Below are 27,585 nucleotides of genomic sequence, written 5' to 3' on the forward strand. Positions count from 1 at the left end.
AGCTTCAACTTTTCGTTCCTCACGCAAAGAAAAGCAGCCAGCACCAGCTTCATACTTGCCCGTAGACTGACCGATCAATTAGCACCAGCCCGCGTGCTCCCTCAGGCTCGGATCTTCCCTCGGTGTCCCTCCTGGACCATGATATAGCTGGATGCGCTCATGGCTCCGCCGTCGGACGTCTACTTCCCATCGCTGGACGAGTGCTTTGGTGACAGCCAGATCATGTACGCATACATACCCCCCGTTTAATACCCGGGCCCCATGAAATTGAAGAGCATGCTAACCGCGGGATAGATCATGGAAAACCGCATACTTGTCTATAGCAAGGGCAGGCGATCAGTCTAATCCTGACAAGAATATTTCCGACTTCCTCTGTTCCTCAACCGGTCTCCGCATCCTCTCAAACCCTTACTCCCCCTTTCCTAAGCCATCCAGTGCTTCAAAGACAGCATTCGAATCGAAGACCGCCGCTATTCATGTCACCTCCTCTAAGAATAACTCGGACTCAGATGAAATAAAGTCCGATGCGCTATGGTTGAGCAAGGAGGCCGGCATAGACGAGTTGTCCGCTTTGCGCATGGTCGTGCTAGCCTGGCAGCGTCGACGCGAAAACGAACTCCTGTCCCATTTTTCAGAGGAGGAGCTTACAAGTCTGCATGACGCCGTTGGGATTGGAAGGTCGCCGCATGGGTCTTACGGAATCGAAGCCTCCAGCATTCTCAAGTACGCTGGCTCGCAGACCGAATCGTCAGCAGCGTTGAAATCCAAGGAAACGAGACAGAAAATATTGTTCCATATTTGGTTATCAGAGCAGAGATACATACTTAAACTGGCTCATTTCCTGATAGCAACGTCCTTACGAGATACACGACGAGATCAACAACTTGAACAATCTGTTGGGTCTGGTGATGGCTTTATTGTGGAGGCCAGCCGGCTAGGGCGCGCAATCCTCAACGGCCAGTGCGGGACATTGAAAGTTGAAAAGACCGAGATTAGCATTCCAAGCTGCATTGAGGCTTTCCGGCTACGCGTTAAGGGCCTAGAAGCTGGCAGTTGGTGGTCAAAGTCGGTAGGACTTGACGTGTTGATGGAAAGCTCTTGGCAGGCGAGCGCTCTAGAGGAACTCGTCCAGATATTAAGCCTCATTTTCCTCCAGGTCAGGTCCTCAGAGGCAATCCCCTCGGCCGATGTACTCCTGTCCTGGCTCAGGTTGATGAGTGAATATGAATTCCTGGAGACTATTCGTCCAGTAAGTGTTCGCTTCTGTTTCTTACTTTCATGCTGAGCTAACTCCAAAATAAGTCAACGGAGGAGCAAGCAGCTATTTGCTCCCAGCTTCAAACTCTCATATCCATAACAACACTCTCTTTTCTCAAGCTCCAGACTTCCTCCGCGCGCTTGGACAAACCCGAACTAAAGCCAACTAAGCTTCCATATTTCTTATCTCAGAAGGACGTTGGCGAGATTAATGAGATATTCCTCAGAGCAGCCCAGGCTGGGCGGCTAACTGCGAGTGCAGCAGTGTTTTCCTGGGCCGTTATCATGTACTCGGTTGGAGAAATCGCCTTGGCGATTAAAGAAGACAGGGAGCTCCAGCAGGCTAACCACGCTGTGGAGTCGTTCAACAACAGCACGCAGTTCGCAGCGCCATCTGCTCTCTCCGAATCATCCATATACGAGGAAGTCTGGGAAAAGGCACGCAATCCTGAGTTTGATGAAGACTTTGTCAGGTTTCTCGTTTCCAGTGCTGTCGATAGATGTCGTTTGCTGGAGCTCATATTTGCTATGTCAGAGCAGCTCCGGTCTGTCCCAAGACAAAGAGGAGAAAACCTGGTAAGCCAGTGGGGTCAGCTAGAGCTCTTGGACCTGATTAGATCTGGAGTTCAATACCTAGACTATATCCCCGAGCTAGTTGCAGCGGTTTTATGTATCGTATCGGAGCCAGCTGAACATCATTGCCTAGACAAGGAACCAAAATTCGACGACGCTTACGATCCCCGAGCTGTCTTCCTGACCGATGAGATTCTAATGGAAAAAATCTTCCGAAATGCAAAGTCTCGGTTCCCCTACGAAGCCGCCAATTTTTTGAAGTTCTGCAGAGCTCTTTCAGGATGCAGCCTATCAACAGAAGATGGCCTACCCATAATCTGCCATGAGCTAGAATCCATGGCTACTTATACACAGGCCGTTGCATCTGGATTCCAGGGGTACCGATCAATCCGGGAAGATGAAAATGCGAACTATGTTGAGCTTATTGCCCCCTTGGATATGAAGGAGGTTGCTTCTGCAAAACGAGATACAATGCAAACATCCCATGAATTGGTTCTTGCTAATGAGTTGTCTGTACTTCCTGCAGTCACAGTTGGCCAAGTTGTCAGCGAGTCGAAGCCTGCTGTGATAATGTGGCACCACCAGTACAACTGCCTTGGATTCCTCGGCAAGTGGCTAGAGCAAGGCACCAACAGCCGCGGAAGTGACAATGCCCCTGACGACGATGTGGCTACAGACATTATCGGGTTACTTGCTGACTTGATTGATAATGCATATGCCATCTCCAGAGTAAATGGACATGAATCTTCCGCCAAACGAATACTGGAAATGGCCAGTGATGGGTTGGATCGTCATGCAGATATCATATCTGTAATTTTCAACATTTTCGAACGGAGCCTCCAGGGCGCCAGCGCCGCTGCTTCTAGCAATCGAAACTTCGACCTTACCATGTCATGCATGCATTTTGTATCTTCTCTTACCAAGGTTCTTCCTGGAAGGGTCTGGCCAGCTCTAGTTCGAAGTTCTTTCCTGTCAACAACTGGGAACGGTGGAATGTTGGATAAGATAATTTTCTCGGTAGAAGCAAGCTCCGGAGATCTTTCATTCCTTCTGTCATCTATCAGACTATTTGAATCTGTTGTTGACGATGCCATCACACATGCTGCGCTTCGAAGGACAACTGCAAAGGTCACTTCAGCTTCCTATGTGGCCGAATACACAGCCGGAATTCCCGTACGCTCAATGCGCACATGTTTGCTCAACTTCGTTCGGGCTATGGTGGAGATATACAACAGCGGTTCCGGCTGGAAACTCAATGACATCCACCAACAAATCGAAATCAACACTTCTTTAGCCACTAATTTCCATAAAATTCTTTATTACGTTTACGGAACCGATGATACCCAAGATCTTGACGATAAAATAACCGCTGTTTTTTCGAGTTCTGCCAAATACCTATTGAACATCCTACGGCCAGGATTGAACGAGAGTCTTCCATCTAATCCTATCCTGCGAATTATTCTAGGTGGATTTGAATCTCATGTGCCCGAAAACATGGTTCAATCCACCGTAGAATGCAGTACTTTAATAGTGTCGACAATTGACCTGGCCAAGATCCTAATACAAGTTGGATGGTTGACGGACGCTCCCATATCTGCGCTTGAGAAACAACTTTTTAGCGCCTCGCCCGTATTCGCAAGGTTATTCGTTCTTGATCGCAGATATCAGCTGCCAGTCGCTACATTGCTTGAGTTGCTTGTATCTCGCGCCTCTGCCTATAAGGATAGGGAACCGCCTTCTCTGCTTGGACACCTTGGTGCCGAGTCATCGTGTCGTTTCCTGGATGCTCTAGCCAAGTTTGATCGACCATTTGGATCCGACGACGTCAAGGTAGCGATTTGGAAGCTTGTAACCTCCATTATAACAAAGAGACAGCAGTGGCTTGCTGTTTTCTTACTCACAGGCTGCTCACCCCGGGAGTCCTTGAAAGCAGATTCCGATAAACCAGCCGCATCCATGAAATCAAAACCATTCTTGGAAGCTTCTCTAGATCTGTTGTCCTCTATCTCTTCTATTCCACCCCAAGTTGCAGTTGCTGCGCTGCATTTCATCGCCAAAGCCCAAGAAAACTGGCCATGGGTAACACCAGAGTTAAAGAAACATCCAAACTTTTTCTCCGTGGTAACAAAATATATCACCGAGCTAAATGTCGATAAACTTCAGCCATACCAAAAGTGCATGAATATACAGATTGCAGCGTTGGTAGTCGATATCTGCACAGTATACTTACACAGTGCTAAGGAGGCCAGAGATGGAACCTTCTTCAAAACTCTGGTACCACTTGTCACCTGGCTTTCGGAAAATGCTGTTGAAGTTGATGGCTACAATGCATCGCTACACGGAAATCTGAAACGCAACTTTGAGATGAAATATCGCGAGAGCAAGATAACCAATATCAAACGCACTGCGCTTACTCAATCGGAATTTGGGGAGGAGTATTACTATGATGTCCCAATGGGCAACAAACTCTTTGGCTACGATTTCGCTTGGATTGGTAAACGTGACCAAGGATTCGTGGAAGAGGTTAAACGGGCCAATTTAAACCTATCTCTCGTCGAAGCACAGATGGTAAGCCAAAGTCTTTTTGGACTATACAGTTCTTTAACTTTTACTAACTCTGGTAATATAGTCACTCCTGCACAGCTGGAAATTCTTTGCAATCGAGCATTGCTCAGATTTCATGCCTGACCGGGAAGTTCAAAAGTCTATGGCCAGAGTTGTCCGCCGTTGCTTGGTTGCAAACTCTCATGATATACCTGATGAGCAAATCTTCTTTAAACTCCTTGAAACAAGAGCAGAATTCGCTCTAGCACTGGTTCACCGCCTCGTTGAAGTGCAGGCAAGGGGTTCGGAGGTTTTCAGTCTTCTATCCGTTACATGGGAAACGATCCGACTTCGTAACCCAACATACGAGAGCGCCCTATTACACGACAACACAGAGTATTATGGTCTTCTGCTTAATGTGTTGTTCCTTACACTGCAGTTCCATGTTGCAGGCGCTAATCTAGTCAATCCCGAAGCCGTCAGCCAGAAACCTGAGGTGTCTTCTGATCTGACTGTCCTTGTCGATGTTATCAAGAACGTAGTTGCAAATGGCTACCGATCTCTATGCACACACCTACACGATTCGCCTGAGAAATGCACACCAAAGGATTTTGCCATTTTAACAGCGATCTTGCAAACTTCCTTGAAAGTCAAGGATGTCGATCGCATCTACGAACAGATCGCGTTCCACCTGGCTGATAGTGATACTATTCGATATGCTGCAACCCTTTTCTCATGGTCAAATCAGCTTACCATTGAAGGCGATCCTGTTTATGGTGAGATCAGCATGCTGTATCTCCTAGAGCTTTCCTGCATTCCAAGCATTGCGGAGCAACTTGCAGTAGAGGGAATACTTGTCAAGTTGTCAACCTTCAGACTCACCGAGGCATTCCGCCAACCTCAGGGCTGCGGCCCATTCGATCCTATCCCAAGGCTTTTCTCCATTTGGAATTCCGGTTTCCTTCCACTCTGCTTGAACTTACTCTACCACATTGGGCGCACAGTGCCCGAAGTTTCTGCGTTCCTCAACCAATTTGATGGCCAGCTTCGACGAGCATCAACTGGCTTCTCACTTGGCAACCCAACCGTCATTCCCAGTTCCAGTCTAGCTACGAGCCATCGTTCCAAACGTTTATCCCTTGGGATGGCAACCGAAGCCTGTTCTCTCGCACTGATCTCGATGATTATCCAAAAATTCCGTGATGCAGGGCCAAGTGCAGGTGTAGATCCACAGAACATTCAAGACCTCAAGTGGGACAGGGTGCAGGTGAAGGATGATATTGACGCTTTGCTGGAGAAGCGTTCAGTCCTACGCTCGCGTATCACGCCAACAAATGAAAAGGAGGCCGCTTGGTCGCAGAGACCGCCGCTAAATCCATCAAGTGGCGCGGAGAGCTTGTTGGAAGAGAAGATAGTGAAAGAGCTTCAAACAGCCATTGCATGTATGGGCGCTGGAAGTGATGATTAAGTGTATATGAGCCATTTTTGAATGTCAATGTTGTCTTGTGTTATCAATCCTTTTCTAGATCTTTTTTTTAGCCATCATAGACGGAGGAATGAGTATATTCAAACACATCTCAACGCCACAAGACCCTTTGTACGACTCGAGATGCGCGGGAGGGAAGTTCGCTTTGTCAAAGCCAACCTACCTTCGTTTCTTTTTTCGGCGACGGTTCCTATTTGGCTCTTTTTCTCGCCTGATGGACGTTGATCATTAAGCCAAGGTTTATGCAAAGAAGTATGTCATATTTTGGCATAAGCCATAGCCTTCGCTTTTCGGTTGCTTCTCTCTCCCGTTGGCTGAGGTGCTTTAAAGAATGGGTTTCTCCATCGGCTATCATTCGGTTGATACCGCATTTGTTGACTGCGTGCGCCTGCCTAGAGGGAAGGCATTCGATTCTGCAGCCAGAACTAGCATACAGGCGAAATCTGGTAGCCGTTGATACATATCGCCGCCCAAGCCATTTTAAACTCCAAACTGGACGCCAGCTAGTTCAGCCCATAACCACCTGCCAGTTACGTTTTATATGTAGCTGTCAACGCCTCACCCCACGGCGGAAGGGCTGAGAGACGCGCCATTTTCGGCCTCGGAATACAAGGTGTTCTCGAAGAGCCGATCCCACTCCACCGAAGCCGAGGATGACCCCATCTTCACCGTGTTTTAGCTGTGTTGTCGTGGGTGGATGCGGTAACTAAGAAATAACTATAGCTGTAACTAGTCACTCCGTAGGACCGGTGCTCGAAGTAGTTAATGAATGCTGGCGGGTTGGTGGTTATGCCGAACGTATAAAAAAGCACTCAGTACCCATCGTCAAAGACTCAACAGACTTGCAGCAAAGGCGCAATATTCTCGATTCTTCTACTCCGTATTTGCCATCGTGAAGCACGTCGTAGATCGGTTGCCAGTTTGAAAGAAAGTCCGCGGTTGGGGTCCTTGAAAGAAATTGACTGAGCACTCACTGGGCTTCAAGCCAACGCTAGTGAATACGGAGCAAGGCGATATCCGAGCCCGCAATCTTGGACTTGGTTCTGTATATGCAGTCGACTGCTATCCTGTTTACTCGAGACTGATAAAGAAAAATTGGAAGAATATTAAACGCTGTTGATCTCCCATCTTCGCGGTTGAACGTTGAGGTTAACCATATAACAGCTTACCCTTCGAACAACTTTGCCTCTCCGTCCTTAACTATATGGCCGACAAGGTTCCAGAATAAAACCACATATCATAATTCCTTCCCATTTTGCTCAAAATGGTTTTCAAATCCAGATGGTCAGTAGAGATACCTAACGCATCACTACCTACCGTACTCTTTGGATCACCGACAGCGACGTTATCAACGACCAAATGCAGCTTTATCGATGCCGCCCGCCCCGATACTCACTATTTCACTGCCTATGACTACCGTCTTTGGTGCCAGCGGTTCGCCGCTGGACTGAGGAAATCCGGGCTAAAGACAGGCGATCGCGTTCTCCTATTCTCCCCAAACGACTTGTTTTTCCCTGTGGTCTTTATGGGAATCGTGATGGCTGGCGGGATTTTCACCGGTGCAAATCCTACATATACCCCAAGAGAGCTGGCATACCAGTTAAAGGACAGCAGAGCAAAGTACCTCTTGTGCGCCGACGGAAGTCTAGATACTGGAATTGCTGCAGCAAAGTCCATCGGTATGGGCCTCGATAGGGTGTTCCTATTCAGCAGTGCAGTGTTTGATGGTGCAGGAAATGGTGCCCGTGGTTGCCGTTACTGGGGGAACCTCATCGCTTCCCCTTCTGAAGGAAGGCAGTTTGTCTGGGAGTCATTATCAACCCCCGGAGAATCCAATCGAACATTGGCCTTGAATTATTCCAGCGGGACAACCGGTGTCCCCAAGGGGGTAGAAATCACCCATAAAAACTATGTGGCCAACCTCCTTCAATTCAACCATAACAGCTCCCTCCACCACGACTATGAGAATAAGACAGCAAGGTCTAAATGGCTTTGCTTCTTGCCATTGTATCACGCCATGGGACAAAACATTTTCATAGCCTCGGCTCTTCGGCGAGGGATCCCTGTATACATCATGGCTCGGTTCGATTTCATTCAAATGTTGGAAAATATCCAAAGATTTCGGATTAACGAGATACTCACTGTCCCACCCATCGTGATTGCGTTAGCAAAGCATCCCCTAGTAAAGAAATATGATCTCAGTTGTTTGGAGTCAATTGGGTGCGGAGCCGCTCCATTAGGAAGAGAAATCAGTGAGGAAGTCGAGTCCATGTTTCCTCCCGGGAAGCTTAATGTCAGGCAAGGCTGGGGTATGACTGAGTGAGTAATCTTCTCATATCGATCCTAATACACATTATCCTCAGAAGGTCTATGGGTATATCGTTGCTAACGAGATGGCGTTATATTAGGACTACCTGTTCTATTCTTGGCTGGGATCCAAATGAACGGGGTACAAGTTCATCCGTGGGAGAGCTTAATGCCAACTGTGAGGGGAAGGTGATGGCCGAGGATGGTGTGACGGAGCTCGACCGGAACCAAAGAGGGGAAATTTGGGTCAGAGGGCCCAACGTCATGAAGGGCTACTGGAACAAGCCGGACGCAACCAGAGAAACTCTAACGGAAGACGGATGGCTTAAGACTGGGGATATCGGTTATGTGACAGAGCAAGGGAAATTTTTCATTGTTGACCGGAAGAAGGTAATGAGGCATCACCCAAGGTACTTTTTTCACACGTTCCCGCTAACTCTATGCTTTTCTCTGAATCTGCAGGAGCTTATCAAGGTGAGGGGAAACCAGGTAGCCCCTGCAGAGCTAGAAGGGGTACTTCTTGACCATCCGTCGGTAGCAGATGCAGCTGTCATTGGCATAACCAGGTAAGAAACCCCATATGCCGACCCCGCATAATGCGCTGTCAATCAAAGTGGTTCTAATGCAAGATATTTTGATAGGAACGGCGAAGAATATCCGCGAGCGTATATAACTCTGAAGTTCGGCACAAACGCAACCGCAGAAGAAATAATCGATTATATGAAGCAGAACGTTGCTCCCACGAAACGTCTCACTGGCGGAGTAGTGTTTGTCCAGGAGATCCCTAAGAACCCATCAGGCAAGATTCTCAGAAAGGTTCTAAGAGATAGAGCAGCTCAAGAGGTCCAGGAGGAATTACCCCAGATATTCGCCAAACTTTAGAGTGACTGGAGTACTGGTCGGGGGCAGTAGTTGGCTTACCCAGCCATTGGAGGGGGATAGTTGGGCAGCATTTCTCTTGCCGGAGATGGTTGCCTCGGAATGTTATTGCATTCAATCAATACTCGAGCCAGCTGAATACTGCTTAAATCAGCAAGACGGGGTATAATGTTGTACATAGAAACCTGGGAGACGTGGCCCCGGTAATGATGACCATGGATAACTAATGTTTCAATACCTATGCACGTACGGCATGACTGCCGGCAATCGCCAAGCCCTATATGCTATAAACGATGCATCTGCTAGCTCTAGACGCCGGGTCTCCGTGGGAGGTGAGGAGAGAAAAGCCACCCTCAGCTGAGATGGGCTCTTAGCTTCATGCGAGATCTCATCTCGCTGAACCAGATGGATTCCCGGAAAGGATTTGCAGCACGCCATGTAACACGACAAACGCATGCATAGTTGATGCGTAGGCTAATTCGGCTCTTTTCCCAGGCTATCCTTGTCCAACTGGGCTGGCTGGTGGTTCGAGGTGTTGTTGTAAAGTCGACCGAATTTGGACTCAAGTCTCGAAGTCCATATCACGTGATAGATTTCCGTCCTTTTTTGGTCACTTTTGGCGAGATGGAACATTTTTGAGCTTGAGACAACAAACAACTTAGGACTTGATTGTCCTTCCTGCACTTGCGAATGCGGCCCTGTAGCGTCATATACGATGCAAGGAACCAGTGCCTCTCGCATCCGGTTAGCCGTGCTCAAATTTATGAACTGTAGGACGTGCATGAGCTTGCCTGGGCGGAGCCTAACTTCCAAGCATACAGTGGAGAGGCGGAACAGCTCTAGCCATTCATATACCCCAGTCCTGATTGTATCGGGCTTATCCAGAGCACAGGCATTCGATCTACGACTACAGGCAGACACATTTCCCAAAGCTTCCAATAATATTGAACGATGCGGATGGGCGAGCTCTGTGGCATTACAGACACCCTCTAGCTTTGAGTCATGCAAAATAACTTGCCAAGGGTCAGCTTTAAAATCCTGGTAGTTATCTTTTGTTAGCGAGACAAGCAGTTTTGAGCTCCAGTTGGACTGCACCGCCTTTGTAGGAATACTACCAAGTAAGTACATGCTTGAAGCATGGAGCAACGACGGATCAACTAGGAAATTTGTACTTCTTGACATCATCTCCTTCATTTAAGTGGTATCAACAAGAAAGCAGGTAAGAGTGATTGAGAGGTGACGTTCTTAAAAACTCTGGAAACAAGAACCCTTCCACGTCCGCTTCCACATACTTCCCATGGTCCCAATGTCTAAATTTAACACTAACATTCCCTGCAAATAGTCATATCAAAAATATGGGTATACCTGATTCTAAGCCACCTCGCGTTCAGACGAAGGAGGGGGAAATGTAGCGCTACCTCAACCTCAGCCAGCCAGGTGCCTTCCTAGTCTTCCTCTTGGCCAAAATGAGAGACACCCCGATTCCAGGCGACACAGTAAGAACCCATGATGGTATCCACAGGGATCAATCAGCCCGGTTATAGCTTCTCGAATCTTTTCCCCGTCACTTTTTTCGTTTGGTATGCCTAGAGTGTACAAGGCAGCCTGCACATAGCCACCAGGAGTCAGCAAACGGAACGCAAGGCTTGCACCAACTTTCACGCTTTCTAGGCGAAAAATATCAGCTCATAGATCTGGAGCTCCGGCCTGGGTTTTCCTTGGAGATAGAGCACTGTCAGTTTCCTCCTCTCCAAAGTGGCCGATGCCTTCTATATAGTAGGAAGCTCTATATAGGCTGTGGCTGGTGGCTGGTGGCGTGTGGCTGGTGAATAAATACACACGTGTTTATCGTGGCTGTGTCTAAATACGCTAGTCCCGATATGGACAGAGGTGTTGCCCTCGCCAGCTGAACTTCTATTGTTGCTTTTTCTTGTCAGAAGAACAACCGCTGAATGTCAGCTTGCTCGCTTCCACCAACCCGTCACTTCTGAGCCTACTATGCAATACGGCAGTTGTACTCCGTATTCATGTTGCGGCTCAGCTGCGACTGGGAAGATACATGGATTTGTCAAGCAGACAATAGGCCAAGCAGTTGGAATGAAGGGTAGTAGTATAGTGGCTGTACGGCCGTACTCGGCAAATCCCTGTACTCAACATGAGCCTCAAAACAGCAAATGCACTTCCAGAGACCGTCAACGAACCCATCCCTGTGAAATAGTGGCGTCGATCGAGCTCTCAACTTTTTTGGTCGCTGCGGGGCAAGATCCGTCTTATTCGACAAAGCTCGCGCTGTGCTACGTATGAGCATGCGAAGCACTACGCCCCATACTGATGCCACCACGATACCAACCTTCCACCCCTTACGCCATAGATGGGATGGTAGGGAGCATCTTACTGTTTCACGGGGATCTTCAGAGGATGCCGGCGTTTCCGTCCGAATGTTCTCTCGGCGCTTAGGCCTGCCAGAGTGGTAGTTCTTCTGAACTCGCCCAGGATCGTCTTCGTTTGCGCGTTGAGGGACGACGAAGGTTGTCTCAGTACTTTCAAAGCTGAGTTTTCTCATTGGTGTGGGCCCAGAGCCGCGGGCTATGGAATCTCGGGAACATCGGAGACACTTTCCTCAAGCTCCAACGGGCCCACCGTTACAAGAAATAGACGGTTGGCTTTTGGAGCTGGGTGGTCAACTTTGACCTCCTTCAAGCGGGATGAAGGCTAGATGACGCCTACACTTGCGGCGTGCCCTCTTCCGACCTTGTTCCGTTTCTTGCTTTTTCCCTCATCTCGTAGCCTAGATGCATGGATCAGAGATTCGGCTTGATCGTCAACTCTACGGCTGTTGCCCCAGCTGTATATATCTGTCACCTTCTGCCATAGATATATGTCCTTTTCCTTTTTTGGGTTATGAAAATAGACAATCTACACCTGCATTTGCATGGATATCCAGTTCCTTTGCCTCCATTACTGCACATCTCGACCATTTCTTTAAAGTGATATATTAGGAGGCAAAAAAAATATCCAACTCCTTCCCGTTTGCCATCAACGTCGTCTGCATATAAAATACCCGCTATCTTCTCATCATGGCTCCCATCAAGCAGGGCTCTTTCCAACTACCAACTTCACACATATCTCCTTTTTCAAGGCTATTTATCATCTTACCATTTTCCTTGCTCGTATTCGCCATAATACGACGGGTCCAAGGGCGCAAAATGTCATCCTCTCAAGACTCGGGCGCCAAAAAGTACTCACGCGCAATTGATATTTCCAACAACACGGGCGAGAAACTCCAGATTCACTTATCAATTGAAGAGGCCAGCCCTCCAAATAGCCAAATGCCCAATACATCAGACAAGACCAATGCTGGCCAACTCGAAGCATCATCACTCTCCAACTCAGGGCCTCAACAGCCATTTGATATGGCGAGCTTACCATTGCCGTCTGCGGCCAAGGAGATGAAAAACCACACAACAACATTGACCGAGCGAGAATTTACGCAACCAGAATCATCGTCAACCAATTCTACTGCCCCACGACTTCAGAAAGAGTCCGTTCAGATATTTAGAGAAGTAGGATCTGAGACTCGAAAAAATTGGCGGAGAAAAGTTCTAGAGTACCGTTAGCGGCGGAGTTTCTTTCAAAGCCGAAAACTACTTCCTTATTCGTTTGAGCTCTAATATGGTCGATTTTACGTGTTTACTCTATTTCTTTTGCTTGTACCCTTTACATAGGATGATATGCCTATTACGAAGTGATACCCTCAACGAAACCATTATCTTTGTTCTATATGAATAATTCTTAGCTACTTCTTTATATAAGCATATCTCTCCATCCCATTATGTGGCTTTTTCAAGCACGAAACTTTCCCTTTTTATTCACGAATACGAGTCATTCTACCAAATAATCCTACCAAAACTACGGCATGCATTCTATAATTGAGTCGAGTTTGTATGGTATACGATCCGTAGGCACCCAAATAAATAAGAATGTAGAGTAACTAACGGACCATCTCAAAGAACAGTCGAGCCGCTTGCGTGGCAAATCCCCTTCAGACTTTGCATGGCGAGACGCTCAGGACCATCGTTCAATCTTCAACAGGCGAGCAGCGCACCCATACGAGCTTGACTCATGTTCTGCGTCTTTTATGGCCCAAGATGCGCAGGGCAACCCTAGCAACTTTCGCCCAGACCAAGCAACCGTAAAAAGCACTCCACCATGCCCCATAGCTACAGTTGGCCGGCCGTATATACTTAAGGATACCCCTAGAAATGTTGTTTGCGCTGCCCATAACATTTTCTTCCTTGTCAAGCGAGATATCAACAACTATTAAGCGATGCATCTGGAACTACGGCTGGTAGGGGAGGCGGACTTCCCGGAGTTAATCACAGCGTTATGGGAAGCCTACGAGGAGCCTCACCAGAAGTTCTTTCGCATATATTGTCCTATTTTCAATAACGACCGGGGAAAGAGTCTTGCGGATAGCATCAAATTCTTCCAGGAGGAGTACAGGAACGACTTCCCCGTCGCCCAGTGGGTAAAAGTTGTTGATAAGGATGCAAATAATAAGATTGCCGGTGCAGCGCTATGGAAAATTCACCACACAAACCCGTACGAGGCTTATAACGGAGAAAAGGCCGTTGCCGACTGGTATCCAGAGGGTTCCATGGAACGAGTGATTGCAACACACTACCTCCGAGATACGACTGCACCCCGCGCAAAGAAAGCCAGAAGACCCCATGTTTGTAAGGATTGAATACTCTTCTATTCTCCGTTAATAAGACTAACTGTCTACGATTAGTTCTGAATATTGCATTTACGATACCGTCATATCGTAAATATGGCGTTGGCTCTTTATTCCTTAAATGGGGGCTGGATAAGGCCGAAGAGTTCAACTATGAATGCTGGCTTGATGCGACTCCTTACGGGCGTCCAGTCTACGAGCGTCGCGGTTTCATCACCACGGATGCTTGGGATGTAGACTGTCCTATGCCCGAGGCCCTTTCGGAGGAGAAGCAGAAGGAATTCAAGGAAGCTCGAGAACGGCTGCTGCCCGTAGAGAACGCTTGTATGTGGCGACCAAAGGGTGGCGTATACATAGAGGGGGTCACCGAGAAGCCATGGGAAACGAATCAGGAGGATTGATCTTGGGCTTTATGCTAGAACAGGGTTGCAAGCGTGTATATAGTCTCCCTTCTAGCGAGTTGTGAATATTCAACTTTTCGGATCCATGAAACGCTGGTTCTGCCGATAATACGAGTCATTATAATATCAAGCAGCAGAAACTTTCCACGCCTCTTTCCAGCCATATAATTAAATCTCTCAACAGAACAAAAAAGAACGGTATTCTATTCTGTAGATTGGCCCCGGCGCTTCGCTTGTGTTATTGTGAATGTGGATAGTCGACATCGGCATCTTCTGGTTGCCAAAAGTGGTTTGATGACTAATCAACGTTATCAATCTCTTGGCATAAAAATCTTGGCGTTTGCCAGATAACTCTTTGGCTATCAAACAACGAAGAACCGTAAGGGACGGACCAGAAATGGAAGACAGTTATCAAATTGGTTGAACAGCTTGACAGACAATTTTACAATTAGCCATGGCGCGGAAACTATCAGAAGCATACTCATCTCCCAATACCACCTCCATAAACCTCACTCAGCTATTATCTAGACTAGAAAGCAACATACTATCCCCTTCTGCAGACTTGAAGCCGCTGCTAAGATCGCAATATCATAGAGCGCGTGTTGGTGCTGTAAGGCATTTTTCTCCTTTAATAGATCAATTTTGCTAGGTTGATGGCGTGAAGATTGCTAATATCCGCTTAGAATATAGAATATGGCCGCAATTTACTACTCCAGCTCGAGCGGAACTCGGCAGATATAAAGCACCCCCAACGCAAACAAACCGTTCAGTCAGATCTCTCGCAGAAGAGACAACAGCTTAAGATACTTCGACAAAGACTAGATGATCTGGGTACGCAGGCGCATGCTCGCGCAAGGGCAGCAGCCAACACCACGACCTCCCCCGAATACATAGCGGATGCAAGCGTCTACTCGTCAGAAGATGAAGAAGATATCCTCCCCACACCACAGGACAGCGTCACGCCGGAAAACGTTTCTTCACGAGCGTCCATGAATTCCTCGCATATAAGGGATGACCCCAGACAGACAGAAGGCCAGGATCAATCCGTTACATCAGAAGCAAGCATGAGTTCCATGATTCCTACACCACCGTCTTCATCCTACGGCTCTGCGTCCGCTCACAGCGAAGCACTTGGCTCGAACACACTACGCAATCGAAGTACAATACCAACTCCAGCAGCAGCAGCTCAAACAACCACTGACACCACTACCCACCCTTCTTCCGCTACCATGTCAACAGGGACATTTACCACTTCCGCATATCCGACAACATCTACGCTCGCGAGCCCCTTAAAACCCAGTCCCAGCTCCAACACTCACTTCCGCCCCCGAAACCACTCCAGGAAAGCAACGGAGGTCGACCCCGAAGCCTTGCTGGCGCAAGACAGGCAAGAACAAGAGTCCCTTACGGATTCCCTGCTCACGCTTGCCCAGCAGCTGAAAACCTCTACGCAGACATTCAACACAACCCTCGAGTCCGAGAAGTCAATTATAGACCGTGCTGTGGAGGGGTTGGATAGAAACACGACTGGGCTGGAGTCGGCGGGGCAGAAGATGAGCATGCTTCGGCGGATGAGTGAAGGGAGGGGGTGGTGGGGGAGGATGTTGATGTATTTATGGATATTCGGGCTGTGGATTGTTGCTATTATGATTGTATACGTTGGACCGAAGCTGAGGTTTTGAAGAAATGGTATGGTGCTTTTGAGCGGGTTGGGCTTTGTGATTATATACCCGTATCGTATCGTCTGCTTGGGATAAGTTATGTTTTTAGCGAAGGTTCAGTTCGTCGGTGGATTAAATACGTAGGTAACGAGGCGAGTTAAGAAAGAGTCATGTTGAACGTCATCGAATTGCTATCATTTTCTATAGAAACTTCGCCAAAAACTAATAAGCGACAGGGATGCAAAGAGACAGGATAAAACACAAAATAAGAAATAAAGAAAAAGAGAAAGAAAGACAAGGGTGAAGGAAGAAGAGAATAGGAAAGAAATGAGAAAAATGAAAATTATAGAATAGCATTTACGGCCATGGTTACCCTCCTGAATTCCGAACCGACATGTAGATAGGGAAGAGAACTGCATTTGAGGAATTGTACAGGTTTACCCCATAGGCAAGAGAGATAAGGAGACAAGGGAGGAAAAGCAAAAGGGGGAATACCTTTGAAAGGAAAGACGTAGTGAGATGGATGAGAGGAAAATTGCGGATATACTAAGGAAAAAGAGGAAAAGAAGTATCAGAACACTCAACAAGAACAGAGCGAGAAAAAAACAAAAAAAGGAAAGCAATTGACGTGGAATCCGTAAATATGCCGCCGACCAATACGAAAGCATGGTGTAGGGCATTGAGATCAGCGGGAACTGACCGGTTGGTTGGTTAGTTGATTGGTGAGCGATGAGGTTTTGTTTGGTAGAGTAGCGAAGAGATAGGTCCCTGAAGGAGGAAAGGGGGAAGGAGAAGCAAGGGAATCGACAAAAAGGAAAAAGAAAACGAGAATACCCTTGCGTACATTGGCAATGGACATATTAGTAGGAAATTATAGTAATCCAAGAATGGAAGATGGGGGGCATAAGACTCAACGGTCGACGAGACGCCTGGGGTGGGATGGAACAAGAGTAAACGAGAATGGAAGATCACAGGGCCACACGAAGCAGATGGAAGGGGTGAGAGATAGAAGAAGGCGGGAGGCGTGTCGCGTTGGTGTGCTGGGGATTTTTAGCAGGTTAATTATTGGGATATCAAATACACGTAAGATAGAAAGAAAGACAACGACCCGGGGGGTTTAGAGAGGTCAGGAAGCTGGGACTTCTTTTTAAGAGAGATGCATTATATGAGACCGCAGAGTCGAAGGTTCTCTTGTATGATGATGTCTAAAAAAAATGATGTTAGTATAGGTATAACTTATTGAAATGAGGATTAGGAAGGGTCAACAACAACATACCATTGACGGCAGCCATGACGAATCGGATCTGGGTAGTATCAGTGGCACAGGTGAAGTGTGTGTAAATTTGCTTCTGCTCTGCTTGGTTTAGCGAGACGAATCGGTTGAGGATATAGTCGCAAGCAGCAGAGTAGTCAGCGCCACCTAAAGCGTCTTGTGTCAGTAAACGAGATTGAAAAGCGAGCTTAGGCGGAGGAGTGGGGACAACGAACCCTCGTAATCAGGGAAGTAGTTCTTCATAGGGCTGACGGGTAGCTTCTCCTTGAACCTATCAATCTTGTTCAAAAACAAGATGATAGATGTGTTGATGAACCATCTCGAGTTGCAAATGGAGTCGAACAGTGTAAGAGCCTCCTGCATTCGGTTGACGGTTTCATCTTCGAACAAGAGCTGGTCATACTCAGAAATGGCAACAAGGAAGAGGATGGTGGTAACGTTCTCGAAGCAGTGAATCCACTTCTTACGCTCGGAACGCTGGCCACCGACGTCGAACATGCGGTAGGTAAGGTCGCCGATGATGAAGGTGGTTTCGGTGATACCGGTGGTCTTGACACGAGAGCGGAGGACATCCTGGTCGTTAGGAAGGTAGTCTGGAGCGGCAATTCGGCCAATGGAGTCAAAGTAGCTGTGGTAAGAAGTTTAGTTAGTATTCATTGGTATACCCAAAAGTCGAAGCAAGATTAGACGTACTATCTGGCAGAATCGTTCAATTGGTACTCTCTTGACCGCTTGAAGCACTCTTGGACACCGGCATCCTTCCACAGGGCCTCGATGGCGGCACCGACTTCTGGGGGAAGAGAGTCACCCTCGATCTGAGCTGGCTGCATGAAAATGGTGTGTACATGGTATTCAGCGCGCTGGTCGTCGAGCGGTAGTTCCAAGCTCTCCATGGCCTCGAGGATGACACGCATAGACTGGACAGTGTTGCTGAAGATGATTTCCTTGAACGACTCGCGTTCATCGCGTGAGTAGGATCCCTCGTGGATAAGCTTCATCTGTTTCAGGATGGTAGATTTTCCAGACTCTCCAGCACCTGTTGTGATTATGGCTTGTCAGCGGCTGAACATCGGGTACAACATCGGAAGCCACACGACAACGACAACGACAGCAACTTACCGAGCAGAAGCATCTTGATTTCATTTCTCTGCATCAGCTTATCTCTCTTAAGCTGGTTTTCGATCTCCTCGTTTCTGGCCTTCCCCTCCTTATCCTCAGTACTCATTCCGCAACCCATTTTGGCGGTTTATCAAACGAAAGCTCGATCAACAGTATGAATTAAAAGAACGATGGTATCTGTTTGATGGCAAGCTGTTAGAGAGACGCCTTGAGACTCTTTTTTATCTAATTTTTAAAGATGAACGAAAAGGCGATGGACGGAAGGGAGAGAAAAATAAATGCAGGAATGGGATGGGATGGGAGGTCCAAGGGCGAGTCCGTATTCAAATAGGCTACTGGCTTGAGGTTCCGGCCCCCAAAAACCAAGGGCAAGAGAACAGCGAAAGACTTGTATGCAGCTGGACACTGGCCAGAGAAAAAAAGTGAAGGAAAGGACAGCGCACTCACATTATTATGAACTGCAGCGCAACTGGCAGCTACCCGGCGATGCGAAGTTCTGCCCAAGGCCGGACAAAAGGGGAGGTGGTTCGTGGCAAAGGGCAATGAACACCCGGCGGAAAAAAAACGAACAAAGGAGCCCCTGGATGTATCGGCCAGAACGGCGTCGACGACAGGAAAAGGAGGTAGTAGAATGCGACGAGCGACAGCCGGCCTTCTCGAGACGGCTGGTCGGGGAGGGAAAGCTGGCTGGTGGGAGTCGAAGTCGAAGTCGAAGTCGAAGTTCGGGGAGTCGAGGTCGAGCGTCGAGGATCGAGAAGTTGAAGAGCGAGAGAAGAAGAAGAGGAAGAGCGAAAGCGAAGTCTGGGACGAGGACGAAGAAGAAAAGAAGACGAGGGCGTTTTTTTGCCCTTGCGCGGTAACGGGCGTGACAGTACAGGAGGTCGGCAGGTTACGGCGCCATGCCCGATCGGGACAGCAGACCCGCCGGCCAGAGGCAGGAAGTTGCGCGCTTGGCCGGCTCGACAGCCCCTAGCCGTATTGGCAATACGCTAGTCTTTGGGGATATGTTACGTCCCAAGCTGCTAAGTTGCTAAGTTATATTATACGCACACGACGAGCAGCAAGCAAAGAAGCAGGCAAGGAAGAGAAGAGAAGAGAGGAGGAAAGGTAAGAGAAGAGCGAGACGATGACGGTTTTCCTTTGGCGACGGTAGGATGTCACGATAAGAGACGGTTGCAGGCAGAGTGCAAGCCTCGCGGATCGCCAGTCCTCCCTCCCCCCCTCGGTATCGATACCGTACAGCAGGAGGAAGGACGGGTTGGAGATGCTTGTCAGCCCTGCCGGACGGCGTGATTGGGCGTGCAATGCGAGGATCACAGCCTCCGACTTCACCAGGAGAGCCTGGAAAGCCCATTCGCTGCGCGGTGGAGATCTCCTGCCCTGGTTGATACGGCCCTCATTCGCCAGCAAGGGAGCCTGCGGACTTTCAACCTTATCCTCTGGTCCTTCTGGTGCTGGGATCGAAGGGACCATACATCCTTACTAGGGACTTACCTGCTTACTTACTTCGACTTACTAGTCCGTCGTTACATACATGCATGCATACATACATACATACATACAAACGGCGGACGGACAGCGTTGCTTCTAGGTGAGACTGTCTACATAAGACTTTGACACTGGATACTAATATCGTTGTATCATCAGTATATATAAAGGGATATCAGCTGGTCTGCTCCGTAATTAACAGAGGTCGGCGGTCCACTCCGGAAGTCCAGTCGGTAATTAAAAGTGATAGAAAGAAGGACCAAAAACCGACGTCGACTCTGGGTGAACAAGTGAACAAACGACAGGAGCATGAACCCCTCACATGCACGTACGTACAGACAGAGTACAGATACTGCAGCATCTCACGATCTCGTTGTGGTTCAGCCCAAAGAATTCTGAAACACAAGTGCCACCCCAGCCAGTTCTTGTCCGGTCCTGCTCAAGCATACAAACGCCCTCGCCGGTTATCGAGATGCGTTTGCCAGCCTCGCCAGGCTAGGGCAGCTGAACTATCAGATAATCAGAATAATATATCTTCTATGCACGGACTTCTTCATGTTTCATGACTCTCAACTGCTAAGCGATACCGGCTCCTCCTTTTCATCCTGTTCTCTCTGCCTCTCTCTCTCCCGCGCGCTCAGCCTGATACAAGCACACAGTAAGTATCTACAGCAAAGGACAGCAAACTTTTGCCATCTCGATCCCTCCTGGACATGGGTTCTTTCCGACGCCTCGTGAACCGGCCTTGCATGAACGGCATCATCTACAACCCCACCTCCTCCGCATCAACTTTTGCGATCTTTCATCTCTCATCAGCCCGTCTCCTTTCTTTTCCCTTGATCTCGCTTCTTCGTCAACCCGTCTTGAAATGCGATATCACGTGATAAACCCCTTAATGTCACGTGAAGGGACTATTTATAGCCCCTTTTCGGTAGATCACTTGCCGCATCGGGACTAGCCGGGCACTTCTTCATCCTCGCGCGAAGGAAGCGCGTCTGAAGAAGAAAGAAGCAGAATTTCACGTCATGAAAGAACAAACGATGATTTGAGGACGATCGGAAAGATGGAGAGTGACGATTTTCCTACTCTCTCTCAGCCTGTTCGACCCAGGTCAATTTCCCAAGCAGGACCCGCACACTTAGGCCATCTAGCGGGTGGGGAAGGCCTCGACATCCCTGCTGCAGACCTTCTCTATTTACGGGAATAACACGCTGAATATCTCACGGTCTTGCGTGACTTACATATATATGGAGTAACTTTTCACACTCCATGCAAGACAGCCAGCCAGCCTCAGAGAACTAACAGTTGGCCGTTCGTATTCATATTTTTTTTTGCCCCGAGAAGAAAGAAAACCGCTGCGGCGTTGTCAACACACCCACCACTAAACTACCAGAGGACATAACCGCTGTTATCAGCAAGGCGCCCAATTATACATACTGATACGCCTGCATAAAACAGTCCACCGGCTTGACACAAAGTGGGTTTTTCTCCGCTGACAAGGAAGGTTTCATCGAACTTTTCTAGAACGCTTCTTGCCCCCTTTTTTCTTTTCTCTGGGTCGACGAAATGTGTAAAAAAAACCACCACCACCAAACTTCCCCTTGACGTTAACCGACCAAGCCGCCCCGACCTCCCCAAGACGCCGTATGGAGCCAATATCGTGGTTAGAAAAACTATTGATTTCCCGCAGCGTTGATCGAATTTCCATCGCGTCTGGTGACGGGCGGCGGCCAGCTACTTTTATTTTTTTCTTTCTCGCCGCCGCCGCTGATTGATCTGCGCCTATTTGATACTCGCAGTTAAGGGGCGGGGACAGCAGGGAAATTTTTCTACTTGACATCACTCTTGGATCTTCTTGGGATGGGATGCTCGGCTAGCGAGTATATACCAAGCTAGTAGTTAGTGGGAGAGCCGAGACGCTGACGGGACCATGGTTTTTTCTTTGCCGGGCGCCTTTTTTAACCCCTGCTGTCTCCGTATGGATGCGCTTCTTGGGATCCTGTTACTGGGTTCCTTCGTTCTCCATCCTTCTCTTGCAGGTGGATGGATGATGGATCATGTCTTGTCCGAAAATCCATCCTCTATCGAATTCTTGTATAGAGTTCACTAGGCAAGGCTAGCCTATCGGCTTTGCGATACCACAGGGGTCATCTTCTCTGAATTATGCAAGAAGAATGCCGATGGAATGCATTCTCTGCTTGGCAGGCATCATACCCTTGAATATATCGGTCTTCCCGGTGCATTATTGCATATTACATATTGAAATGGCGATGTATAAAACCGTGGTCTTGGTACAGAGTATGTATGGCGTTTTAAAGCTGACTTCCACCGTTGAATGTTTGCTTACAGACAGATATTCAACACTCTCAAGCAACTGACCAGTTCTGGATACCGCAGAGAATGGGCCATGATCAGTCCATTTCAATTAGTGTTTGATTCCTACCTAGTACGGAGTACTCGCTTCACACCTCCATAGCTTGCTGGTGGACGTCCGTCCATATGGCGATCATCAGCCGCTTCCGTGTCAAGAGATAGATACCACCCCCAGTTAGACCATTACGAAGAGCCACCAGCTGGTCATATCTTCAATGGCAAAAGAAGATGATCTGATATACCACCCTAATCATTCCTGAGCTACAGTGGCACATTTGGGGTACATCACTTGCTAGGATCTCCTCCAGTCGTATGCAAGATGGCTGGTCGAGATCACAACTATCATATCCTCGACTACCCCATACCGCACAAAGTTGAATGAACTAGGAGACAGGAGAGAATCTGGATCCCCCAGATGGAATGCACGTCTCCTAAATTAAACTCGAGATTGGCCTATTATGACTGGTTCTCTTCTCGCAGAGAGGCAAAATCCGCATGTAGTACCAACTCTAATCTTAAAACCGGCAGACTTTCCGTAAGGATAGGATGCTCCCTCTGGCGTTTTTATACTGACCTCTTATCGTCGTTCAAGCTGTGCGCCGTAACCTTTTGGAAACTTGCTGTTCGACTCGACCTTGATATATGGCTGCTTTCCCTAAACAAGCTTCATATACTTGTGCCATAGTCCTTTTTTTCGTCTGTTTAACGTCTCGGGAGGCCCATTGAGGCTTGTAATGTTATATATATCTAGCAGCCGTGTAACTTGCTGATGCTCTATTGATGCCCAGCCCAAGATGGCCAAGGTACTCAAGTAAACGCCCTCAGTACTGTCATATATATGGTAGCACCCAGAGCTCCTGTGCGATCTGTTAGTCGATCGTATGCTTTGTCGTGTTATGCCGATAGAATATCTGTGGATGTTCTCGTAAGGGGGTCTCTTTCATAACCACCAGGGACAACACATGTTCGTATTCCCCCATAGATATATCCTGTTAGCGGCGTTCTATTCAGCAAGGGAGATTGCTATAATTGCTCCAGCCTAAGATAATATATATTCCTAGCGCTGAGTATCCTCGTCTTATCTCAATTGATTCATGTAGATGGTAGATTAATAGCAGGTATCTTCTATACTCTACCTTGCCGAATACCAGCTATCTACCACGACCAAAGACAAGGGAAATGAGCTCGCTTGACCAAATAACGGCCCAAACAGCTTCTACAAGATCGGCAGCTTGCATTAGCCCAGCAGGGACCGGATAAGATAAGTAAAATGAACCACCGTATCAGACATATTAGGCCTGTCCACCTCCATGACATCATCATTGGTATCAAACATGGAGTGGAAAACCCGTGGGGAGTATTATTATGTATGTGTTAACAACAGCAGCAACAACATCGACAAACAACACCATCAGCATCACCTACTTGACGATTGTAATAGCGACCACAGGCAAACCATGGCAAACAAACAGATATCCTGCTTCTGCCGGCCTGGTTGGGCCAACATGACCAAAATACCAGCCACCGCTGCCGGCGCGGCTGTTGGCCTTGGCGCGCGCTCGCCTTCCCTCGTCAACTCCTGATTCCTGATACATGAGACAAGGAAAAACATCCACCAACAACCAACATTCAATTTGGCAAACACACCTGCCCCGAGGTTGATTCTACGCCATCTCTGCTATCAAGGACTATAGCGTGGTCGATCCCAGCCCCGGACATTTGCTAGCCTACGAAAAAAATTCCCCTGCGGGTGGACGCAGCGTTTGTTGTTTTGTTACAGGGGCCCAAACAGAGGCCAGGGCCCGCCACTTTTTTGTGCCGCTACCTGGAAACATGTTGACCGTGGAGAAGCAATGGATTAATGTCCAGCAAAAGACATTCACAAAATGGTAGGTTTACGGTTCAATAGTGTCTACCGTGGCCTACATTAGTGTCTGGGTTGTTAACCGTTGGCTATAGGTTAAACTCCAAGCTCAAGATCCGGAACATCGCCATAAATGACTTGGTGGAAGACCTTTCAGATGGAGTCAGTATTCAGATGACGATAAGAGTTATTACGGTACTAATGCGTATGGTTTGACACAGGTTATCCTCATTCACATCCTCGAGATACTTGGGAACGAGTCATTGGGCCGATATGCTTCAAAGCCAAAGCTTCGAGTGCAGAAGTTTGAAAATGCGAACAAATGTCTCGACTTTATCAAGGGGAGGGGGATACAGATGACCAACATTGGTGCAGAAGATATCGTTGACGGAAACAGGAAGATAATTCTCGGCCTGATATGGACGCTCATTCTGCGATTCACGATCAGCGATATCAATGAGGAGGGCATGACAGCAAAGGAGGGACTGTTGCTATGGTGCCAACGGAAAACTGCTTGTTATCCGGGCGTGGAAGTAAGGGATTTCTCCTCGAGCTGGAACGATGGATTGGCGTTTTGCGCACTGCTGGATATCCATCGGCCCGACCTAATCGATTTCGACGCTCTAGACAAGACCGAGCATAAGAAGAACATGCAGTTGGCATTTGATATTGCAGCAGAGCATATTGGCATTCCGGATTTGCTTGATGTAGAGGACGTGTGCGATGTTGCAAAGCCAGACGAACGCTCTCTTATGACGTACATTGCCTACTGGTTCCACGCCTTCTCACAGCTTGAGAAGGTAGAGAACGCCGGTAGACGTGTGGAGAAGTTCGTCCAGAACATGCAGGGAGCATGGGAGATGCAAAACTCCTTTGAGCGCCGGATGAGAGCTTTGTTGAAGAACATTGCTGCTCAGCAGGAAAAATGGCTTAACTCAACATTTGCAGGCACATACGCAGATGCCAAAGAGCAAGCCAGCGAGTTTGCAGCGTACAAAAAGAACCAGAAGCGCGAATGGGTTGCTGAGAAGTCTGACCTTGCTGCCCTCCTGGGAAATATCAAGACAAAGCTAAGCACCTACCGTCTGCGAGCCTATGACCCACCACCAGAACTACGTCTGGAGGTCTTGGACGACGAATGGGCCAGTTTAACTACTTATGAGCACAAGCGAAGCCAGTTGATCAATGAAACTATTCGTGATATCAAAAATGCCCTTCGGCGATCGTTTGCAGACAAGGCTAATGATTTCGCTCTAACCTTGAACACGCTCTCACTGGCCATCTCAGGTCTCGAGGGAGACGTTGAAGATCAATTAACGCACGTTCAGCGGCTTAGTGATAACCTTCCTCCCTTAGATGCCTTCCTCGATACTATAGAGGACCTCGATGAGCAGTGCGAGGAAGCTAACATTGAAGAGAATGACTTTACTACCTACACCTTTGAAGAGCTCTCCTATGAATTGAGCCTTGTCAAATCCAGTGTAGCGAAGAAGCTAGCGTTCTTAGAAAACCAGATGGTTGCTCGAAATATGACCAATCTAACCCCAATACAGCTGGAAGAGTTTGAGTCTGTATTCAGACACTTTGACCGAGACTCTACAAACACGCTGCATGAAATAGAATTCTCGGCAGCACTGGCTAGTTTAGGATTGGTGTACGATGAAGATGAGATGCATGAGGTCTTCGTGGAGACCTGCGGCCCCAGCCGTCTAGAGAGAAACGCCGGTGTCAGCTTTGAACAGTTCATTCGGTTCATGGTCAGCGTTACTGAAGATCAAAACACAGCAGAACAGGTCCTTCAGAGTTTCAAGGAGGTAGCTGACGGGAAGGTAATAACATCATTGAATTTCGCGCTCTTTCTCCTGGGAGCTGTTTATTTTAACCCCCCTCTGAATACTAATGTACTCCATGGCTAACTACTCTCACCACAGCCATATGTGACAGAACTTGACCTCCGGCATTCTCTAATACCGGATGAACTTATCGACAACCTAGTAGAGTCGATGCCCAAGCATACGGGGCCTGACCTCCTGGAAGACAGGGATGTCCCAAAGTACGACTACATGACCTTTATGGAGCACATGATGAACAGCGGCCGTGGTAACGATGTTGGGACCAATCACACCAAATAAACGGAAAGAAAGAAACCTGCATTCTGACCCTCGACTTAACCTTTTCTTATACCCTCTAACCCTTGACTTCCGGGGTACAAAGGAATCAAGCCAGCCAGCACCCCCGGCAGCCGGAAGCCATTCGGCCGTATGGAGCAGCAGCACGCTCGTGTGTATGCATGCATGCATTTTTGCCCTTTGACTAATTCTTCTTCTCTTCTCGTGGATGCTTTTATCGTCGTTGTCTTCTATCTACCCCGTCTTATTCTTCTTATAGGCAACGGTTCTTTTCGCCATCGACGGGAGTGATTGTTTATCATTTTATTGCATCGTGCATTGAAGATACCATGGTCAGGAGAGGGCGGGTTAGGTTAACATGTATGTTTTTTCATCTTTCATTAGCCAGCAAATAGTAATAATAGCTTATCAGCGTCATTGATAGTAAAGTTGGTATTTGATATTCTTACAGTCTCACCATTCGTAGATAAATCGGACAGTAGGGAGGATTCTTATAACTTGAGAAGGAAAGGAAATATCCAATACTATCTAATGTATTCCCCTGGGGTAGGTAGGATGTCCGTTGGAATAGAAGCTGAGATAGATAGAAAGCCACCAAAGTTCATCGAGTGAAAGAAGAAGAGAAAAGCTACCCCTTAAGCCCACGGTCCCTCTGACCAACGTCGTACGACTTCCATGTCCCTCTCCATGATTTCTTAATTGGGAGAAGAAGACCGCAATGTAGATGAACCCGCCTCGAGTACACCAAGCGAATGAAAACGATATGCCCGTAGCACAAAAGATATGGTCATGAAAGACAGAAGACGAGCAATAAAGACGTGACGTAACGTAACGATAGAAGAATAGAGATGGAAAAAAGTAAAATAAGTAAAATAAATAATCCCTCTGGAGAGATGCGAATGATATAGATAGATAGAAGAATATAGAAGGATAAAGTCCCCGCTGTTAGGGGGATATCTGGTCTACCTTAACCAGGGCAGAGACAGAAGAAGTAGAAGCGAAGTACATCAAGAAAAACGAAGAAAGCTATGCTTAGGAATGAGAAGAGACGAGACGAGCAAAAAATCAAGAAAGGAATAGAGAAAGGAGATGAGAAAATGTGATAAACGAGTGTGAGGGTTATCTGAATGGGTTGGTTGAAGGGATGGAATAGCACCTCCCTTTTTTGGCTGTAAGGGTAGAGGATCCATCGTATAAGAGAGAAGATAAGGAACCAGATCCGTAATTATATGAATGGGAATGAGAATGAGAATACATAGAAGAGGGCAAACCAAACAGAGACCCGGTAACGACAGGGACGAAACTAATGCAAGGGGGAGAAATGGGGTATACATGCTATCCGTTTTTATAGTGTGCAGAAAGAAGCAGAGATTAAGAAAATAAAAACAGGGACAAAAAAGCAGAAACTAAATGCTCAATGGGGTGCAGAGAGGATTTGGTAATTGGTATGGTAGGTGGGTAGTCCCCTCCGCTTCCCCTGGAAGCAAATGTGAACC

At 47.7% G+C, this 27,585-nt stretch overlaps 9 protein-coding genes across 9 annotated transcripts; 7 read left to right on the forward strand and 2 right to left on the reverse strand.

Annotated features, from left to right (window-relative positions):
* Positions 1 to 159: 159 nt before the first annotated feature.
* Positions 160 to 5,842, forward strand: MGYG_04412 (hypothetical protein; the record flags this gene model as incomplete). Its single annotated transcript, XM_003174187.1, has 4 exons — positions 160 to 224; positions 295 to 1,249; positions 1,303 to 4,398; positions 4,460 to 5,842. The coding sequence occupies 4 exons, from the start codon at positions 160 to 162 to the stop codon at positions 5,840 to 5,842; spliced, it is 5,499 nt and encodes a 1,832-aa protein (XP_003174235.1).
* A 1,282-nt stretch (positions 5,843 to 7,124) lies between these two features.
* On the forward strand, positions 7,125 to 9,049 carry MGYG_04413 (4-coumarate-CoA ligase 1; the record flags this gene model as incomplete). The annotated part of the gene is made up of 4 exons (XM_003174188.1): positions 7,125 to 8,179; positions 8,269 to 8,557; positions 8,630 to 8,733; positions 8,809 to 9,049. The coding sequence occupies 4 exons, from the start codon at positions 7,125 to 7,127 to the stop codon at positions 9,047 to 9,049; spliced, it is 1,689 nt and encodes a 562-aa protein (XP_003174236.1).
* A 1,952-nt stretch (positions 9,050 to 11,001) lies between these two features.
* On the reverse strand, positions 11,002 to 11,609 carry MGYG_04414 (hypothetical protein; the record flags this gene model as incomplete). Its single annotated transcript, XM_003174189.1, has 2 exons — positions 11,002 to 11,190; positions 11,397 to 11,609. 2 exons carry the CDS (start codon positions 11,607 to 11,609, stop codon positions 11,002 to 11,004), a joined length of 402 nt encoding a protein of 133 aa, XP_003174237.1.
* A 643-nt stretch (positions 11,610 to 12,252) lies between these two features.
* Positions 12,253 to 12,663, forward strand: MGYG_04415 (hypothetical protein; the record flags this gene model as incomplete). The annotated part of the gene is made up of 1 exon (XM_003174190.1): positions 12,253 to 12,663. One exon carries the CDS (start codon positions 12,253 to 12,255, stop codon positions 12,661 to 12,663), a length of 411 nt encoding a protein of 136 aa, XP_003174238.1.
* A 710-nt stretch (positions 12,664 to 13,373) lies between these two features.
* MGYG_04416 (hypothetical protein) lies at positions 13,374 to 14,182 on the forward strand (the record flags this gene model as incomplete). Its single annotated transcript, XM_003174191.1, has 2 exons — positions 13,374 to 13,782; positions 13,839 to 14,182. 2 exons carry the CDS (start codon positions 13,374 to 13,376, stop codon positions 14,180 to 14,182), a joined length of 753 nt encoding a protein of 250 aa, XP_003174239.1.
* A 454-nt stretch (positions 14,183 to 14,636) lies between these two features.
* On the forward strand, positions 14,637 to 15,864 carry MGYG_04417 (synaptobrevin; the record flags this gene model as incomplete). The annotated part of the gene is made up of 2 exons (XM_003174192.1): positions 14,637 to 14,792; positions 14,866 to 15,864. 2 exons carry the CDS (start codon positions 14,637 to 14,639, stop codon positions 15,862 to 15,864), a joined length of 1,155 nt encoding a protein of 384 aa, XP_003174240.1.
* Positions 15,865 to 17,004: 1,140 nt separating this feature from the next.
* Positions 17,005 to 18,353, reverse strand: MGYG_04418 (guanine nucleotide-binding protein subunit alpha; the record flags this gene model as incomplete). The annotated part of the gene is made up of 5 exons (XM_003174193.1): positions 17,005 to 17,048; positions 17,120 to 17,263; positions 17,332 to 17,744; positions 17,810 to 18,152; positions 18,236 to 18,353. The coding sequence occupies 5 exons, from the start codon at positions 18,351 to 18,353 to the stop codon at positions 17,005 to 17,007; spliced, it is 1,062 nt and encodes a 353-aa protein (XP_003174241.1).
* A 160-nt stretch (positions 18,354 to 18,513) lies between these two features.
* On the forward strand, positions 18,514 to 19,208 carry MGYG_09046 (hypothetical protein; the record flags this gene model as incomplete). The annotated part of the gene is made up of 2 exons (XM_003174194.1): positions 18,514 to 18,550; positions 18,700 to 19,208. The coding sequence occupies 2 exons, from the start codon at positions 18,514 to 18,516 to the stop codon at positions 19,206 to 19,208; spliced, it is 546 nt and encodes a 181-aa protein (XP_003174242.1).
* A 4,721-nt stretch (positions 19,209 to 23,929) lies between these two features.
* Positions 23,930 to 26,092, forward strand: MGYG_04419 (alpha-actinin-2; the record flags this gene model as incomplete). The annotated part of the gene is made up of 4 exons (XM_003174195.1): positions 23,930 to 23,985; positions 24,056 to 24,122; positions 24,182 to 25,789; positions 25,892 to 26,092. 4 exons carry the CDS (start codon positions 23,930 to 23,932, stop codon positions 26,090 to 26,092), a joined length of 1,932 nt encoding a protein of 643 aa, XP_003174243.1.
* Between the last annotated feature and the right edge of the window lie 1,493 nt (positions 26,093 to 27,585).

This window comes from Nannizzia gypsea, genomic scaffold (assembly GCF_000150975.2).
Source record: "Nannizzia gypsea CBS 118893 supercont1.3 genomic scaffold, whole genome shotgun sequence".
Classification (NCBI taxonomy): domain Eukaryota; kingdom Fungi; phylum Ascomycota; class Eurotiomycetes; order Onygenales; family Arthrodermataceae; genus Nannizzia; species Nannizzia gypsea.